This window comes from Salmo salar, chromosome ssa07 (genome assembly GCF_905237065.1).
Source record: "Salmo salar chromosome ssa07, Ssal_v3.1, whole genome shotgun sequence".
In the NCBI taxonomy this organism is placed as follows: Eukaryota; Metazoa; Chordata; class Actinopteri; order Salmoniformes; family Salmonidae; genus Salmo; species Salmo salar.
Genome location: NC_059448.1, coordinates 21,086,182 through 21,106,924, shown reverse-complemented (window position 1 = coordinate 21,106,924; position 20,743 = coordinate 21,086,182). Strand labels below are relative to the sequence as shown.

The window sequence follows — 20,743 nt, the reverse complement described above, 5'->3', positions numbered from 1 at the left end:
ATAGAATGATAGAAGATAAGATGATAGAAGCCCATCTCCTACTGTAAACAACCTACATACTGTGTGTGTGTAGCCAGCCAGGTAGAAAAATGGCAGAAAAATGGCAGAAAAAAGACGGACATCAGAGTATTTTTCAGTACACCACAACGCAAAGTAAGAACCCTAGTAGCCTAATATCTCAGACTAGTTGATAAAATGTTCATAAGAAAGAAGTGAAATGCTAATGGAATGTTTCACAATTATGTCATTAGGCAGAGCAGGCAACAGATGGCACACAGACAGCAGAGTTGGGGACAGATATGCAGGGACAGACTGGCAGAGACAGGGAGTCTCAGGTAAGTTTGTTGAGTCTTTGTTTGGCAACATTATGAAAGGTTCTCAATTTTTTTTACTTGTAAAATAGGAACATAATTGGAAAATGCCATGGATACCCCCACTCTCAACTTAAACTGGTGACTGAACTAAGATTTGTTAAAGGCAATGGTATTGCTGTTAGGAGTACGGCAAACACCTTATTTCTTTGGTTCCTCAATATACATTTACCATATTACAACGTAGGCTATGTGTTACAGCACTACTTTTGGTGTCCCCCTCAGGAATTGCTCTTGAGAAAATGTAATGTAATTGTCCCCTCCAAAGTTGATATCAGATTTTCGCCCCTGCAGGGGACATTTCAAAAATGCCTAAATGCACTGAAAACAAAATGGCCAAAATGCATACATTTCCTTTGAGATCCATATCTTTAGGTTTTATTTTAAATGACACCTAACCTTATATTTCAAGCCTTTTGTAACCCACATTTTACACTAAATAAGAGGTGATCTTCCTGGGGACAGAGAAGGCACAGGACAGTTGGGTGTGACCCCATTTAGTTTTGACCATGTTATGTACGAACAATCATTGGAGGCTTTGAGTGTGATCCAGGTCATGCGGTGCCTGCGGGTAGCGCTCTGTCTTGCACAATGGGTCTTGCCCTATATACCAGAGCCACCTTGTGGACACTAATGAATTAGTTCAGTCCAAATAGATTCTAGTAGCCAAGGCTACAGTTCTGTTTTGATTTGTGCAATGGAGCAAATATCGTGTGACTAATGCTTTAATATCTACTTAGTGGCTTTGGGGAGTGGATCCAAATTGTGGGCTGAAGGCTTTGCATTCGTGCGTCTGGCACACGACCGGGGTGCATTGACCGGTGCATTAAACTGAAAACCCCTTCTTGGAGAAGAAAAGCTGATGCGACAGTTTGAGTGCAGGATCATACGCGGTACTGTATGTCAACGCCAGATAATGACCCCAGCGAGGCTGCAAAGGCGGTGGGAAGACAAGGAAGTTGACTCAACGAATCAAGTGGCAGAAGGATGCAATCATAGTGGATGTAAACTAGTCGACAACTTTCTATGCACCCTTGCTGCAAATTTCTCAACATTGCGCATTTGGCTACAACCTGCAAGGCAGACAGTCCAAGATATTTCGTCTGTTTAAATTAGTTGATTAAAGCAACAGTATTGTCTATTTAGTTGCTGTTTTGAAACCCATGCAATTATTTCATATTTCACATGATTTCCACTTTTATCAATAGGGCTATTGAGCTCTCATTTGTACTGCTGCCGGTAGCACTTGCACGCCTCGCCAAAATAATGTGAGCATTTGGATTGGATTTCACAAAAAAAGGGAAACGTGTCGCTGTAATGAAGTTAATATGAACATTTCGAATAGTCTGCAATGGTAACCGGGGAATGTGGAACGACCATGCATCGAATTCTGCGGAGGAGAAAAGTGCGCAAACTTCGCTTCGTCTGGGCATTCATGGCCATGGTGGCTCTGTCGCTCTCCGCCTGCAGCGCACTGTTTACGGCGTGGACCTGGAGACAGACGCGGGACCTGTCCCAGTCATTAAAAACTCTGCAAGACCGATTGGAGCAGGTAAGTAGCCGTGCTAAGTAACAATGTAACAATTTTACGAAAGCACTTTGCATTGAATGCATTGCACACTGTCACCAGTTATTCTTTCCATAAAAACAATTTGGAGCTGTTGAAATGACTGTTACGCAACGTCTTTGTGTCTGTTGACTAGTGGTTACAGAAACCATCGTGGGGGGACTATGGAAAATGAAAAGCCACGTTCAATTCCCCCCCTCTTCCCCCCCATCCGTTGGCGTTAAATTGTACACACATAGCGGGCCTCTTCACTGCTGGTGTCCTGCGGATTCTGCAACAGCGGCCGTTTTATTGCTTACCAATAAGTGTACTCAAGCCGCAGAGTTATTGCTTATTCTGCGTCCACAGTCTCTCTGCCAAGTTTAATCGTTCTACCGCCAGTTGTGTTCCAATTTTATCCCAATTTGCTGGATTCCCATGACTTCTTGGCTCGAGAGCGCATTATAGCCAACTGACTTTGCACTGAAGGATTGAGCTGCGTAAAATAGAGTAGGCCTAAATGATTTGCAACATGTAAAGCCCACTTATTGCAGGTGGGCTAGGCTTCAACCAGTGGAATATTCTGCAGTCCTAATGGAATCTGAAGTGATGCTTTCTAAGGCATATTACACTGTAATGCACCCTGCACTGGACTTTTAACAGGAGTTGCTGGTCTTTTCATTCATTCAAAACTCATCCTTATGGATAATACATTATGCATGCGCAGCCTTAGATAGCCTACTCATGCACTTAATATAACTTATGGTGGGGTTGACTGTAACAGTGGGCTGCTCCTGCCCATCTGTCAACCCTTTTTGCTAGCACTCGATGAGCCTGCCGGGACAGTTCAAGTCCCTAGTAAACTCAACCTGAAGTCCAGGCAGGCTACCTCAGTGGACACTATATCAAAACCACCCCATAGGCTGCACTGCCCAGCACACAGAGAAACAGTAGCTGTACATTGAAACCTGCCTCCATCCTCCCCCTCCATCGCTCTCTCTCTCTATTTCAAGCAATAGGGCCCCTTTGGCATATATACGGTAGGCCCCAGTACTTCAGAAAGAACGAGTCCAACTTTGCCGGCTTGACCCATTTCAGTACAGTGTTTTTTTTTCTTCCTGCTTCTCAGTCTCAGCAGGGGAGTTAAGAAATGTGAGGAATGCGGGGCACTAAAAACACGCATTAGGTGTCGCAACCGGTTTAGGAGGAAGTGGTTGACATATTCTAAGCCTTGGCATTGCACTGGCATACTGACATATACTTGGAGGCTGTTTGTTTATGTGTTTTTTTCTGAAATCTTCTGTCTGTGTAAATTTGCAGCAGGAGCCAATTGGACAACCTTCATAATAAACTCAATGGTTTCTCTCTCCTTTTTCCCTCCCGTTCTTTCTCCCTTTCTCGTTTTCTCGCTGTCTGTCTTGTCTTGTCTGCCTGTCCTGTCTATCCCTTTCTCTCTCTCTCTCTATCTCTCTCTCTCTCTCTCTCTCTCTCTCTCTCTCTCTCTCTCTCTCTCTCTCTCTCTCTCTCTCTCTCTCTCTCTCTCTCTCTTTCCTTCTCTGCAACAGGTGAATACTCAGCGGAAAGCCATTGTCCAACTCATCATGGAGAAGAGAGATTTGCTGGTGGGCCAAAGGGTGAAGAGAGATGGTACATGCGTGTGTGCCTGCATGCTGGTGTGTGTGTGTGTGTGTGTGTGTGTGTGTGTGTGTGTGTGTGTGTGTGTGTGTGTGTGTGTGTGTGTGTGTGTGTGTGTGTGTGTGTGTGTGTGTGTGTGTGTGTGTGTGTGTGTGTGTGTGTGTGTGTGTGTGTGTGTGTGTGCATGCCAGTAAAAAAGGATTCATATAGCACTACACATCAATTACACTCTACCGCAGTCAATGCCTCTTTCTCTGCCTCCCCATCATCATACATGCAATACATAATCAACAATAACCGACCGGTCACAATAGATCAGAGATGATAGATCCCATCAATGGTGCTCTGCTCTGTTTTTTTATGGAGCAGCACAGGATTTAACTACAGGGGAATCTTGGCTGCATGGCACCTTGGTTAAGCCCCATGGGCACTCGCTGCCTGCTGCTAAAAGTTGACACAGGAAACAGTAGGCAGCTGGGTGACTGATGCAGAAATTACAGGTCTGCTTTAGACTGAAGAGAACCCAGAGAAACCATCTGGCACGAGGAGGGAGACCACGTTGCACGCTTCAGGGACCTAAAGTGATCTTTCCCCCGATGAGACTGACAGTAGCTATGATTTGTTGAGAAAGATTGAGCAGATTGGCGATGTTTTGATGATTAAGCGTTAGATTATATATAGGCTGTAGTACCTACATGTTTCAAGCAGACCACCATAGTCCCTGTGCCCAAAAATGCTAAGGTAACCTGTCTAAATGACTATTGCCCCCATAACACTCACATCTGTAGCCATGAAATCCTTTGAAAGGCTGTTCCTGGCTCACATCAGCACCATCATCCCAGACACCATGGGCCTACTCCAATTGCCATACCGCCCCAATAGATCCACAGATGACGCAATCTCTATTGCACTCCCCACTGGCCTTTCCCACCTGGACAAGAGGAACACCTGTGTGAGAATGCTGTTCATTGACTACAGCTCAGCATTCAACACCATGGTGCCCTCCAAACTCATCACTAAGGTAAGGAACCTTGGACTGAACACCTCCCTCTGCAACTGGATCCTGGACTTCCTGACGGGCCACCCAGGTGGTGAGGGTAAGCAACAGCACATCCGCCACACTGACCATCAACACCGGGGCCCCTCAAGGTTGAGTGCTTAGTTTCCTCCTTAGGACTGCGTGGCCGCGCAAGACTCCAACAGCATCATTAAGTTTGCCAACGACATGACGGTGGTAGGCCTGATCACCGACAACGATGAGACAGCCTATAGAGAGGCGGTCAGAGACCTGGCAGTGTGGTGCCAGGACAACAACCTCTCGCTTAACATCAGCAAGACAAAGGAGCTGATCGTGGACTACAAGAAACAGAGGGCTGAGCACGCCCCCATTTACTGTTTCAATTTCCTCGGTGTCCACATCACTAAGGATCTATCATAGTCCAAACACACAACACAGTCGTGAAGAGGGCACGACAACACCTCTTCCCCCTCAGGAGGCTGAAAAGATTTGGCATGGGTCCTCAGATCCTCAAAAAGTTCTACAGTTGCACCATTGAGAGCATCTTGACTGGCTGCATCACAGCTTGGTATGGCAACTGCTTGGCATCCAACCACAAGACGCTACAGAGGGTACTGCGTATGGTCCAGTACATCACTAGGGCCGAGCTCCTTGCCATCCAGGACCTCTATACCAGGTGGTGTCAGAGGAAGGTCCTAAATATTATAAGACTCCAGCCACCCAAGTCACCCAAGCCACCCAAGTCATCTCTGCTACCGCAAGGCAAGTGGTACCGATGCACCAAGTCTAGAACCAACAGGACCCTGAACAAGTTCTACCCCCAAGTCATAAGACTGCTAAATAGTTAGTTAAATAGCTACCAAGACTATCTGCATTGACCCTTTCTGGACTAACCTTTTTGTCTCATCATATACACTGCTGCTACTGTTTATTATCTGTCACTTTATTCCTGTACATACAGTGAGGGAAGAAAATATTTGGTCCCCTGCTGATTTTGTATGTTTGCCCACTGACAAAGAAATGATCAGTCTATAATTTTAATGGTAGGTTTATTTGAACAGTGAGAGAAAGAATAACAACAAAACAATCCAGAAAAACGCATGTCAAAAATGTTATAAATTGATTTGCATTTTAATGAGGGAAATAAGTATTTGACCCCCTCTCAATCAGAAAGATTTCTGGCTCCCAGGTGTCTTTTATACAGGTAACAAGGTGAGATTAGGAGCACACTCTTAAAGGGAGTGCTCCTAATCTCAGTTTGTTACCTGTATAAAAGACACCTGTCCACAGAAGCAATCAATCAATCAGATTCCAAACTCTCCACCATGGCCAAGACCAAAGAGCTCTCCAAGGATGTCAGGGACAAGATTGTAGACCTACACAAGGCTGGAATGGGCTACAAGACCATCGCCAAGCAGCTTGGTGAGAAGGTGACAACAGGAAGAAACACAAAAGAACTGTCAATCTCCCTCGGCCTGGGGCTCCATGCAAGATCTCACCTTGTGGAGTTGCAATGATCATGAGAACGGTGAGGAATCAGCCCAGAACTACACAGGAGGATCTTGTCAATGATCTCAAGGCAGCTGGGACCATAGTCACCAAGAAAACAATTGGTAACACACTACGCCGTGAAGGACTGAAATCCTGCAGTGCCCGCAAGGTCCCCCTGCTCAAGAAAGCACATATACATGCCGGTTTGAAGTTTGCCAATGAACATCTGAATGATTCAGAGGACAACTGGGGGAAAGTGTTGTGGTCAGATGAGACCAAAATGGAGCTCTTTGGCATCAACTCAACTCGCCGTGTTTGGAGGAGGAGGAATACTGCCTATGACCCTAAGAATACAATCCCCACCGTCAAACATGGAGGTGGAAACATTATGTTTTGGGGGTGTTTTTCTGCTAAGGGGACAGGACAACTTCACCGCATCAAAGGGACGATGGACGTGGGCCATGTACCGTCAAATCTTGGGTGAGAACCTACTTCCCTCAGCCAGGGCATTGAAAATGGGTCGTGGATGGGTATTCCAGCATGACAATGACCCAAAACACACGGCCAAGGCAACAAAGGAGTGGCCAAGAAGAAGCACATTAAGGTCCTGGAGTGGCCTAGCCAGTCTCCAGACCTTAATCCCATAGAAAATCTGTGGAGGGAGCTGAAGGTTCGAGTTGCCAAACGTCAGCCTTGAAACCTTAAATGACTTGGAGAAGATCTGCAAAGAGGAGTGGGACAAAATCCCTCCTGAGATGTGTGCAAACCTGGTGGCCAACTACAAGAAACGTCTGACCTCTGTGATTGCCAACAAGGGTTTTGCCACCAAGTACTAAGTCATGTTTTGCAGAAGGGTCAAATACTTATTTCCCTCATTAAAATGCAAATCAATTTATAACATTTTTGACATGCGTTTTTCTGGATTATTTTGGTTGTTATTCTGTCTCTCACTGTTCAAATAAACCTACCATTAAAATTATAGACTGATCATTTCTTTGTCAGTGGGCAAACGTACAAAATCAGCAGGGGATCAAATACTTTTTTCCCTCACTGTATCTACCTCAATTACCTGGTACCCCTGCACATCGACTGATACCTCGTTTATATAGCCAATTTATCGTTACTCACCGTGTATCTATTATTACTTTTATTATTATGTGTTTTACTTTTCTATTATTTCAACAACAAAAAATATCTCTCTGCATTGTTGGGAAGGGCCCGAAAGTAAGTAGTTCACTGTTAGACTACACCTGTTGTTTACAAAGCATGTGACTAATAAAATGTGATTTGGTAACATTTGATTTGAGATTAGGCAGTACACATCATCTCTGTGCATCGGGGAATAATTCTGAGGATGGACAATAGTAAACTTGGGTTGAAAATCACTAGGAGGAGACTGCTCAAGACTCAAGAGTTGATGCATGTTCAATTCAGAAGCAAGATATACGTGAAAAAAGGCATCAGTAAACATGTAAATGATGGATCTCTATGGCAAGACGCGTCATTCACCCAAGTTTTGTCAATATCAGGCCAGTGGTGTCTGAGATATCTCGTGTGACTAATGTACTTACAGTTGATTACTATAGCACCCCCCTTGGGCCAGTCAATTTAGTAAAGGGGCGATCTCTATGGCAAAATCGGGCCGGTGGTTTCGTAAATATCATGTGGGTTAGCTAGACTCATATCCCTGGGCATGTGTGCCAAATTCTATCACTCTGAGTCAACCGGATCAAGAGATATCAACATGTGCACGTTATAGTCCCACGGTGAGGTCGATATGTTCTCGCATACGTTGAGTCTTGACAGTGTTTGCAACGTGTCCCAAATTTTGTTACAATACGAATGTCCTTGACTGATTTATATGCATTTATGTGCCAGTCCACGCCCACGTGAACGTTTATTGGTCAATGTTGTTTTCGGTATTAGTCTGAAAAGTGTTGCGTCGAGAGACCTTTGTCCATTTTGCAAGAAGACAAAAGTAGCCTAGTAGTAGCCTTGTGCAGGAATATATGATGACACTCTTATTCAAAACCAAAAAAGCTGGCAGCGAAATATAATAGAAATATGTAATCATTTGCTGTTAGTGAGAAGAGTAAAAATCCTCACCTTTTCTGACTGTGATGGTTTCATATTTGCGAAATAGTACTGAATAGAACTGATATGCAGCCAGGACACTTCAATTGTAAATAACCTCAATAAGAAACAATATTGTTGCTTTGATCACATCAGAAGATATCCTCCACACAATCTCCAAAATACAACAGCCACAAGACAACTTTGTTTGGACGTCGTAAAGGACCATTCGCTGAAACTGAAGAGATATAGCTAGCTCCTCCTTTTCCACGTGAAAAAAAAAATGTGGACAGAGACTTGCTAGCTACAGCAACTAGCTAGCTGAGATTTTCTACAAGGAGTCTGCTTCCTGAAAAAAAAAGCTTCTCCCAAGTGGGTGTGATACCTACTCCCATTCTCTGCTGCACTGCTGCTTGGATTCCACCTGGCGATCTGTTCTCCGTCTGCCCTGGCCTGTCTCCCCCTGTCTGGTATGGGTAACCCCGCCACACTCCCACCTCTCTCTCTCGAGCTTTCGCTCGCCTCCAGCACACACGCACTGTTGGGGCGAGTGACTCTGAACTTACAATGGCTAGCCCCAAGTCATCATTTTTTTTCTTGTGCTTTATGCTATTTGCCTCATGACTCCTGCGTGCTTTGTTGACTATGAACTTGCTTGTTTACTCAACCGTGGGCCAGACAATGTTTGTTCCCACACTCGGGACTCTGACTCTGTATTGGTTACACGGACTCTTGGCCTCCCATTCTATTCTAACCAGCTCTGGCTGGCTTTGTATTCATGTTACCTGATGAAATTGCTATACAATATGATCTTGTTGCCATCTAATGCACATTCAAATGTAATAAATCAACACTGCAGAGCTCTCCCTGTTCTCTGCCGTGCCCTGATTGTATTACTGCTGATGATATCTGGAAATGTGCGTGTACACCCTGGCCCATCTACTGTTGCTAGCCCCAATTCTGACTAGTGCTCTGATATCTCCTTCACTGATTTCTGCTCTCGTAAAAGCCTTCTTTTTCTGCACGTTTTCTGCACGTTAACACCAAAAGCTTATTACCTCAAATGTATCAATTGAAAGTGTGTGTTCACAGCTCCAATCCAGATGTGTTGGTCATTACTGAGACTTGGTTAAGAAAGAGTGTTTTGAACACTGATGTTAACCTTTCTGGATATAACGTTTTTTGGCAAGACAGATCTTCCAAAGGTGGTGGACTGGCAATTTTACCAAGGAACACCTTCAGTGCTCGGTGGCCTCCACCAAGTCTGTCCCTCAAACAATTTGATTTGCTGGTTTTAAGCATTAAACTTTCAAATAGCTCTTTGTTGACTGTTGCTGGGTGTTATCGTTCACCATCAGCACCGGCCTGTACCCTACCTGCCCTAAGCTCTCTCCTGGCCCCTTATACTAAGTGAATTTGTCCTGCTAGGTGACCTACACTGGGAAATGCTTAAACAACCTGACCAAGTCCTAAAGCAATGGGATTCCCTACATCTTTCTCAGATTATTACCAATCCCACAAGGTATGACTCCAAACACCCAGAAAAGGCTACACTCCTTGATGTTATCATCACAAATAATTCTGACAGGTATCAGTCTGGTGTTTTCTGTAAATACCTTAGTGATCACTGTTTTACAGCCTGTGCTCGTAATGGCCACTCAGTGAAACGACCTGTCTTGATTTGTCATAGACGCTTGCTAAAAAACTAATGAGCAAGCCTTCCTTAATTACCTGGTCTCTGTAAATTGGTATAGAATCAGCTTGATCCCCTCTGTTGAAGATGCTTGGACCTTATTTTTTAAATATTTTCAGTGGTATTGTTACAAACACACCCCCATAAAGAAAATGAGAAATAAAACCAGGTTCAGCCCCTGGTTCGACCGTGATCTGGCAGAGTTACTCCACCTCAAGAATTCCATTTGGCGAAAGGCTCGCCACACGCATACTCAGGCTGACTGGCTCTCGATCAGGCAAATGAGAAATAAGTGCACTCAGGCGATCCGGAAGGCCAAAGTTAGTTACTTTAAGGAGCAGTTCTCTCTCTGTGGGTCTAACCCCAAGAAGTTCTGGATAACGGTTAAAGACCTGGAGAATAAACCCTCTTCCTCACAGCTGCCCATGCCCCTTAATGTTGAGGATGTGGTTGGAGCACATGGCTGAGCTCTTTAATCACCACTTCATTAAGTCAGGATTCCTATTTGACTCAGCCATGCCTCCTTGCCCGTCCAACATTTCCTCATCTCCCAGCCCTTCTAATGCAACTAGCTCAGATGCTCCTCCCTCTTTTTCCCCTGCCCCGCTACAGGCGGTCACTGAGTCCGAGGAGCTCCTTAAACTTGACGCCAAAAAAACATCTGGGTCAGATGGTTTAGACCCTTTCTTCTTTAAGGTTGCTGCCCCTATCATTGCCAAATCTATCTCTGACCTTTTTAACCTGTCTCTCCTCTCTGGGAAGGTTTCCATTGCTTGGAAGGCAGCCACAGTGCATCCTTTATTTAAAGGGGGAGATCAAGCTGATCCTAAATGTTCTAGGACCAATTTCTATTTTGCCCTGTTCATCAAAGTGTTGGGAAAACTTGTCAATAATCAACTGACTGGCTTTTTTGATGTATATAGTATTCTCTTTGGTATGCAATCTGGTTAACGCTCAGATTATGGATGTGTCACTGCAACCTTAAAGGTCCTAAATGATGTCACCATTGCCCTTGATTCTGAGCACATGTTATGCTGCTATTTTAATTGACTTGGCCAATGCTTTTGATACAGTAGACCATTCCATTCTTGTGGGCTGGCGAAGGAGTATTGGTGTCTCTATGGGGTCTTTGGCCTGGTTTGCTAACTACCTCCCTCAAAGAGTGCAGTGTATAAAGTCAGAACATCTGCTGTCTCAGCCACTGCCTGTCACCAAGGGAGTACCCCAAGGCTCGATCCTAGGCCCCACACTCTTCTCAATTTACATCAACAACATAGCTCAGGCAGTAGGAATCTCACTCATCCATTTATATGCAGATGATACAGTCTTATACTCAGCTGGCCCCTCCCTGGATTTTGTGTTACACATTCTATAACAAAGCTTTCTTAGTGTCCAACAAGCTTTCTCTGCCTTAACCTTGTTCTGAACACCTCAAAATCAAAGGTCATGAGGTTTGGTAAGAAGAATGCCCCTCCACACCGGTGTGATTACTACCTCTGAGGGTTTAGAGCTTGAGGTAGTCACCTCATACAAGTACATGGGAGTATGGCTAGACGGTACACTGTCCTTCTCTCAGCACATATCAAAGCTGTAGGCTAAAGTTAAATCTAGACTTGGTTTCCTTTAACGTAATCGCTCCTCTTTCACCCCAGCTACCAAACTAACCCTGATTCAGATGACCATCCTACCCATGGTAGATTACGGAGACGTAATTTATAGATCGGCAGGTAAGGGTGCACTCGAGCGGCTAGATTTTCTTTACCATTCGGGCATCAGATTTGCCACCAATGCTCCTTATAGGACACATCACTGCACTCTATACTCCTCTGTAAACTGGTCATCTCTGTTTACCCGTCGCAAGACCCACTGGTTGATGCTTATTTATAAAACCCTCTTAGGCCTCACTCCCCCCTATCTGAGATACCTACTGCAGCCCTCATTCCACATACAACACCCGTTCTGCCAGTTACATTCTGTTAAAGGTCCCCAAAGCATAAACATCCCTGGGTCGCTCGTCTTTTCAGTTTGCTGCAGCTAGCGACTGGAAAGAGCTGCAAATAACACTCCAAATGATGAATGGCCTCTGTTCCCCACATTACAGTGAAATGTGAACTGCGTAATCAAAAAACGGTATCGCTTGAGGCTCACCCACAGAAAATCCTAATGCTATGGGGTCACCCACCTGCTAGTAATTTCAGCAGGGGCACAATTTTCCTATGCAAGGCGGCCCCCCCAGTGTTCAATGTTTGCCACTCTTTTTTTCCCACAACATATCCTACAGTGAACTAATCCTGCAGTGAATATATACTGTGTGTGTGTGTAGCCAGAATCAAGGCCTGGAATCACTCCCTGCAGGCCTGATACTGGAGCTAAAACAAACCTCTGGTGAACAACGAGGCCTGTCTCACCCCCCTCTCTCCCTCTCTCCCCCAGTTTTTGAGATGGATTTTATTTATTGTATTTATTTGAACGGTGGCCATGGCTGTTGCTCTTGCCTGTTTTTCCTGACAGGGCCTTCACAGCTCATTTGGGTCATAGAACAGCCAAAGGCCTCTCTCCCTCTCTCTTTTGCTCTATCTTTCCCCCCTCTCTCTCTATCTCTCTCTCCCTAACTGTCTTCTGTCTCTCACATTCTCTTTTGCTTTCTCTCTCTCCCTCTATTTATCCCTATCCTCCCTTTCTCTCCTATTCTCTCTTAATTTACTATGTTTCAGTTGACTGGACCCAGCTGGCACAGAAAGTAGCGAGAAGAGACAGAGACAAAAGTAGGCTAAAAAACAGGAAGTAAAAAAAGACTGATATCCTAGCAGAGTAGAGCAGAGCCGGAGTAGAGGAGAAAAGAAATCCTTCTCCATCTGTTAGAGCCGTTTGAGTATTCAGGTGGTGGATAAACAACCACAAATGAATACATTATGGTTTCTACGACACACAGCTGTGACAAATGAAGGAAAACAAAAACCCCTCTGAATTTTTATCGTCTGTCATATTAACTCATTCGTTCTTCCTTCTTCCCTTTGCAAGGGGGAACTGGGAAAGGGAAGAATGGACATGGAAAGAAAGTGGCTTCTCAGTTTGAGAGTAAGTGACTTGGCAGATCTTCACAGTGTTATAATGTAGCATCTGTTGAAGTGGTTTGGATTGGATGACAGTTCTAAAATCCTAATTCCCCTTTTCCCTCTCTCTCTTTCCACTAGTAACCAAAGAGTCTGTTCAGAAAGGTAAGCTTTATAAACGTGCATGAAGACATTTATGATGGAAAAGTCTTCTGGATTTCTGGAATTGGTTTCGTAAGATCTCTGTCCCCGATGAGTGTTACAAACCGTTAAAAAAAAAATCAGCCCTACACACACAAGCCTACAGTATAAAGAAAGAGAAAATAATATGTTGTTATATTTATGCGTGCACCGGTTCCTCCATCTCAGTGCTTTACATGTGTGTGTGTGTGTTTCAGTGGGAGAGGACGGCTTGATAAAAGGATGGACGGACTCCGAGCACTTGAATATGAGCAAGGCGGTGAAGTACAACGCAGACAGAGGCATCTTCACAGTGGAGAGAACGGGAGTCTACTTCCTGTACTGTCAGGTGAGTCTCTGGGAGTAGTAGTCCCGTGTCCACCTGGACGGAACTACACCTGTCAAACTACACAGGCTTAATCAAATGCTGATTGACCCCTGTTGGTCTGCTCTCTGCTTCTTCTTCCTTCATTTTCTCCATCTCTCTCTCACAGGTGTTGTTCAATGAGAACCAGTCTCAGCTGGTGAAGCTGGACGTGGCGGTGGTGAGGGGGAGCCAGCGGCTTCAGAGGTTACAGTGCATGGAGGGCTATGGGACTACGCCTGCAGCTGGATCACACCAGTTCCACTTCCTCAAACCCTGCCAGGTGTCCGGCCTGCTGCGGCTGGAGAAGGGGGTGGAGCTACAAGCCATCACAGGCCCCGCTTTCAACCTCCACATCACGGGAAAGCATTACTTCGGTCTCTTTAAGGTCAACTGAGCTGCCGGAGAGGATGGACATTTTAAAAGGAAGGAGGAGAAACCTGTTTTAAAGGAAGTGTTTTGTCTTACTCCGACCTGTATCAAAGAGACACACCAATGTGATATTTCCGGATTTGTTTTTATTGTGAAATCTGGACCAACGATCTGAATCGTTGGAATAACTATGAATCATGTTACCTACAGACACTCTGTATGATACCTTTTCAAAGACAGAAACTATAAGGAAGACTTTAAAGTGAAACTATATTATGCACTTCTAGACTCTCCAAGAGTTTCTACCCCTGCTTCTTTAAAGATTTAAAACTAATGGAATATTCTCTGGATCAGTTGATGGAGCTCTTTTGGAGCACAACACATCCACCTGACTCTTCTTTCACCGTGACTTGGCCTGAAGACAGCAGGTGCGCCTCTCTGAGGAGCTAAGCTGGTGGACTACTGAATTTTGGATAATGAGCTCTACAACTCTTGTCTCTTTGCCATTGTAATCCTAGCTTATGTTATTTCAGTAGCTTGGAGATAATATAAGCAGCCCCCCCTTCAGAACAGCCTCAGTTCGTCGGGCTATGAACTATACAATGTGTCGAAAGTGTTCCACACGGATATTGGCCCATGTTGACTCCAATGCTTCCCACAGTTGTGTCAAGTTGGCTGGATGTCGTTTGGGTGGTGGACTGTTCTTGATACACATAGGAAAGTGTTGAGCGTGAAAAACATAGCAGCGTTTCAGTTCTTGGCCACCTACTACCATACAACGTTCAAAGGCACTTACAGTTTTTGTCTTGCCCGTTCATCCTCTGAATGGCGCACATACACAATCCATGTCTCAATTGTCTCAAAGCTTAAAAATCCTTCTTTAACCTCTCTCCTACCCATCACCCCTTTATCTACACTGGTTGAAGTGGATTTAACAAGTGACATCAATAAGGGTATGGATCATAGCTTTTTTATGTCATAGAAGGAGCAGGTGTTCTTAATGTTTTGTACACTCAGTGTATCAGTTTTGTACACTCAGTATATCATCTTACCAAAAGTATGCATCTCAATCTGTTAACATTATAGGCCTATCATATATAATTTTCAGATGCAAATATTGTTCTGTTCACATTCAACTAAACAGCTGACAACGAACCTTTTTAAAGGAATTTTCCCTGAAGTACACCAAGTTCGCATTCCTGGTAAGCGATGCGCACCTCGGCTCAAGCCTTAAAAAAAACGTTGAAAGTCCATGATAGTGCACTGCGCTATGACACGCATTGGATTGAACCCTGACCTGTATGTGAAAATAAGGGTCAACGTGTGGAGATATTTCATGGTGGAAATAGAAATGATTTTGTATATTGTATTCACAATGCTTGTACTCATTCCAAAGCGCTCTTACGTGCCATTTGCAGCAGTATGTTATGAATACAGACAGTACAAACAAAGTATTTCTAGCAGGTGGTTTGGTTTAATGTTTTACCACTCCTACTCTGGTTATAAGTAGTATGTGGGGGACCACATTGGTTTCTGCTCAGCAATTTCCACACGTGCACGCACGCATGCACACACACACACACACACACACACACACACACACACACACACAGCAAAAGTCAAGTTATTCTGGTTTCCAGCTCTAAACGTCATTTCTCATCATTAGATCAAAAGTGTAAAATGTGGTATTGTAATGTATACATAGTTCTTGTTTGATTTCCTAATCCTTCTCCGCTTCGCCTTTGTGTTTACCCCTTTTGCACCTCCCCTCACACACACACACACACACACACACACACACACACACACACACACACACACACACACACACACACACACACACACACACACACACACACAGCTCCTCAACTCTCACTTCCTGATTCCAATCTTGAACCAAATAGCTGAAAGCTTTTGATGAAAAACATGCCGGGCACTTCCCTCCCCAATTCCTTTTATTTGAAATGTCAAAGTTTATTGCCACTTTAAAAAGCCTTATTTTGCACAAAGAGGCCTTTCGCTGAGAAGTCTAACAAGTAGGGAAAGGTTGAAGAACCAGTGAGGGGATATTGTGTATATACATGTTTGCGAAATTATGTCTGCAACGCTGGTTGTTGTTCTAAACTCACTTCCTATAAAAATGTTAACCTTTTTAAGTCTTTTTCCGTTTAAATATCTCCTTGTGTTCGCTTTTGACTCAGACCAGGGATTACTACTGTACAGAGACAGGATCTTAATTTGAGCCATTTTGCTACAGCAGGAAAAAAAATCCTGAAGCAACAGGAAATGTAACTATTATGTGGATTATAATTAAAATACATTTTTGTAGGGTTTGATACAAATTTCAAAGTGGAAATTACAAACTTCAGAAGCCTTTTTTAAACCTCAAATACACTACAAGTTTTAGATGTCCTGAATTGCAGGAAAGATCTACTGCAACAGGGTGATCAAATTAAAATCCAACATATGTACTATGATACAGTATGACACAAAACCAATAAATCAACTTCTTGTCATCTTCTAACCCCATTCTTCTCCGGCTTCCCTCGATGACATCACTGTATTGATGACATCACTGTATTGCTGAATAGAATGCGTGGAATCCTGCTCTGTTCTAGTTCTTTAATCATGACTCACACACTACTGTGTACTCAGTCGTCACCACCTGTGATTCATAGATCTGTAGCTTCTCAAGGTCTGGACTGGGATGACCTCATGTGGGGGCTAGAGAGGACTCAGTCACAACTTACCTGCGTCACGTTATATCCTGTAGCGTAGCGTCACTATGCTCCCTATCCTATTGTAGTATCCTGTAGTGTAACCGATGTGAAATGGCTAGTTAGTTAGCGGTGGTGCGCGCTAATAGCGTTTCAATCGGTGACGTCACTCGCTCTGAGACCTGAAGTGGTTGTTCCCCTTGCGTTGCAAGGGCCGCGGCTTTTGTGGCGCGATGGCTAACGATGCTTCGTGGGTGTCAGTTGTTGATGTGTGCAAGGGTCCCTGGTTCGAGCCCGGGTTGGGGCGAAGAGAGGGACGGAACCTACACTGTTACAGTAGCATGGTATAGTATTCTATAGATTTTTACCCATGATCACTGAATCAGTGTGTGTGTGTGTGTGTGTTTTCCTTACTGTTGCTATTCAAGCATCCATTCATAATTTTTTTTAAATGTGTTTATTTTTATTACAAACAAAACCCCAAATAAAAGACAAAGAGATGCATTATTATTGTGGCATCACTGCCACTCATTGTTTCATCGATCGGCATCATAACAACGTACACAGGAACACAAGATATCAAGAAATGAAAAACAAAACAAAATCTGAAAAAAATAACAAAAAAATAAAATGAGAAAAGAAGTGCTTGATTTGACAGTATACATTCTAGTTACGGGGTTGCAAAACACTTCCTACGAAACGTAATTAGTGAAATGTTGTTTAGACTCTTCAACTTGGAACATCACTGTGGAGTATCCAGGGTGTTAGCTAAATAAATTAAATGTTTCTACTTTAATTATTTGAAATAAGTCCAGGGAACTAACTAAAAGTAGACTATTTCAACTAGCATATATAGAGTTTACATCTCCTGATCTATTCAGGTTTAACACACTTAATTCAGACATAACTTTCTTTACAGTTATTTCAGCTATGTTATGTTTAAGGCGTATTTGTGGATACAGTATATAAAATTGACTCGATTCAACTAACAGCTTCTGAGTTTCCAGAGAATAATGAATTAATGTACTTTAACTGTTAAGATAGTACACAGTTTCATTTTGTCTTAACGCATTTAAGGTTACATATGTAATCTATTATAAAGATTATTTGCAAGCCCCAAATCTAGAATGTAATTTTTTGTTGTTGTATTATATCTATTTACGAAGTTCAAAGGTCAACCTCTGTTTGCTTTCTGTTCTGACTATAAGATGTCAGATGCAGCATAAGAAGTGCACCGAATCATAAGATTTTATCGTTTTCTCAATTTCTCATTTGGTAAAAGCTCTTTTTTCAATAGTAACAGCAAAGACAACAGCAACGTCGACAACAACAATAATAATCATAGTCGTAGTAAGTTAACAAGAGTAAAAACACAAGAGAACACGAATGAGCCAAGTTTAAATATGCAAAGAATATCACAGAATTCGTAGAAAGAAGTAGAAACTCGAAAAAACAAACAAGGAAGAAAGGGTTGATCGAGGGGAAGATGAAGAGGAAGGGGGATAGAAGCCATAGGAAGGTAGGACAGAGAGAGCAAGGGGAGAGGAGGACTGTAGTTGAGGGTAGTCAAGAAGCTTTATAACACTGTATGAGTTGCCTATGAAAGGTTGTGACCATTCACAGGGGTACTGAAACTATCCATTTGATTGCTGTGAGTGAGACCTATCCTGAACCAGCACCGGAACCTCCCATCCCAATAAAAAAAACTAAATATGCACCCTGATCTGTAAGAACATCCACTGGCATAGGGGCTATACGCTATACCTCACTCAGTCAAGTTGGAGTTGAACTGACTGACTGTTCAGTATTTCTACATGGACCATCAGGTCAACATGAAAGGGAAATGGGCTGAGAGTTTCCTGCCAAGTTTAGAGCCCCCTGAGTCCTATAATACTTCACATCAATTCTCCAACAGGACGATCGATGGTTTTCGGCAAGCCTCTCGAGACAGCGCTAGAAGAAATACTGTAGGCACAACTTGAATGATAACACACCATTTTTAGTGAGTATTGCATGCGTCAAGAGGACGAATGGCAGGAATGGTGTTAAGAGTCAAATGTTATACTGTTATATTACGCAGCTTCCTGTTACTGGAGCGACCTGTGGAAGGGTCAAGGGTCGGGCTCTGTAGTGGTTATTAGTTCAATATATTTGGTGTTGAGAGGTTGAGGGTCTGTGAACGGTGCCAGGATAAAGAGGTTCTAGCTTATGGTACTACATGTATATTGTTCTGGAGTGGAGTGGAGCCCTATGAGTATTAGTAGGCTGCTTGTGAGGAGTATTGGTTGGTTTGAGGCAGACAATAAGAGATTGAGCAGGTGAGGGTATGTATGTATGTAACAGCGGGGACCACGTGTGTGTGTGTGTGTGTGTGTGTGTGTGTGTGTGTGTATGTGTATGTGTGTGCACACGTGTAAATGTTAATCTGTTTGTATGTGTGTTTGAGAGTGTGTGTGCGTGTCAAGGTTATTATAGTAAATGAAAACTGAAACGAAAAGGGGAATAAAATAATTAACACATCTGTTTGAAAAACTAAAACTATACTGAAACTATTATCTTTGACTCCAAAATGAATTAAAATAAAATAAAACCATCATGAATTATGTTCAGTTTGATTTAAAAACATTTTTTTTTATTACTTTGAGCAAAAATCAAATGGAGTTTTCAAGCTTCTGAATCTGTTTCAAATAGACCTAGCTTGTGCATCACTATAACTAGTTATTACCAGAAATACTTTAAGATATTAGGAGATGGGAAACTCGTGTATGTTGCCCGTATGTTGTCAATGGGCCGTGCGGTGCATTCGGAGCGATTCTGGGAAAAGGAGTGCAACTCCTTCAAGGCTTGAATGGGAGTCAATTGGGTGCTAGAAAAAAATAAAACATTAGCATGAATTCCAGGCTGTATCACAACCAGCCGTGATTGGGAGTCCCATAGGCCAGTGCATAATTGGCCCAGCGTCGTCCGGGTTTGGCCAGGGTAGGCTGTCACTGTAAATAAGAATTTGTTCTTAACTGACTTGCTTAGTTAAATAAAGGTTAAATAAAAATAATTCAAAAATACAAATATAAATTAGCCTACCAGAACAAAAAACACAATATTACACATATTTTTCAAGATGTGAGATAATGAACTTGTTCTCTGTAATATCGTATAGCTTAGAAATAGTGACATTACGTACATTCGAGGAAAATAAGCAGGTTTCTAGACTCATACCCTGACTTTTACAAGGGATTGCGTGACGATTACCTTAGCAACCACATTACACAGCATGACAACGTGAACGCGATTGGTCGACAGTCTGCTGGGCTGGGTGTTATACGTGCCTTCATTCCTTGACCAATGAGATTCCACTCCTCATTTCTTAAAGTATTTCTGCTGTCACTAGCTAACATGGAAGAAATCCACTACTTTCTGTCGCTAAAACTAAATAATATAAAACAAAATATAAATACTTTTATAAAACTCAAACTAAATAATAACTAGTAAACACTGACACTAAACTGAATATTTGTTATTTTTTTTAAACATGAATAGAAATAAAAACGAATAGAAAAACACAAAACTATAATAACCTTGTGTGTGTGTGCGCGTGTGCAGTATACGTTTGCGTGTGTGTGTGTGTGTCTGTGTGTGCACGTGCAGTATATGTTCGTGTGTGTGTGTGTGTGTGTGTCTGTGTGTAGTCAGTGAGTGGTGTTATTTAGTCGTCGATACAGATGACTTCCCCAAAGCGCTGGTCTCTCCTGCTCAGGAGCTGCTCTGCTTCCCTCTCCTTCTTCACTGACAAGGGAGGCCCGTTCAACACTGTAGGGGGAAGAGAACACACGCATGAGCACATACACACACAAACATGTATACGGTATATGCTTACTGTACATTCAGAAACATTCGGTCAGGCATACAACACACACTCACTCACTCACTCACAGAACACGTCGAACCCTTCACTTTGTTTGATGTCCTACTCTTTAACTTTTCTCCATGATTAACTGAGACATTATGTGCTGAATCAAAGCACCATCTACCACAAGAATGATCACAATGTCACTCTATCACTCTCTGAATTATTACCCTGAACTCTCAGATTCAAGTATGTGGGAAGGAGAGAGAGAGAGCGAGAGAGGAGAAACAGACACACACAAACACAACATAACAAGACGCACACACACACACACCACAGAGAATTTAGATGACACATACTGCACTGATGAATAGACAGACACACCG

General features: G+C 43.1%; 1 protein-coding gene across 1 annotated transcript; it reads left to right on the top strand.

The window, feature by feature from the left end:
- The first annotated feature begins 1,105 nt into the window (after positions 1 to 1,105).
- On the top strand, positions 1,106 to 17,521 carry LOC106608761 (tumor necrosis factor ligand superfamily member 12). Its single transcript, XM_014206883.2, has 6 exons — positions 1,106 to 1,923; positions 3,483 to 3,564; positions 12,849 to 12,905; positions 13,022 to 13,045; positions 13,279 to 13,409; positions 13,555 to 17,521. The coding sequence occupies exons 1-6, from the start codon at positions 1,723 to 1,725 to the stop codon at positions 13,819 to 13,821; spliced, it is 762 nt and encodes a 253-aa protein (XP_014062358.1). The 5' UTR covers positions 1,106 to 1,722; the 3' UTR covers positions 13,822 to 17,521.
- Positions 17,522 to 20,743: the final 3,222 nt, after the last annotated feature.

Coding starts and splice junctions, on each gene's coding strand:
- LOC106608761 (XM_014206883.2), top strand. CDS start 1,723: ATGGTAACCGGGGAATGTGGAACGACCATGCATCGAATTCTGCGGAGG. Junction 1,924..3,482: donor TGCAAGACCGATTGGAGCAG/GTAAGTAGCCGT, acceptor TCTCTGCAACAG/GTGAATACTCAGCGGAAAGC. Junction 12,906..13,021: donor AGTGGCTTCTCAGTTTGAGA/GTAAGTGACTTG, acceptor TCTTTCCACTAG/TAACCAAAGAGTCTGTTCAG.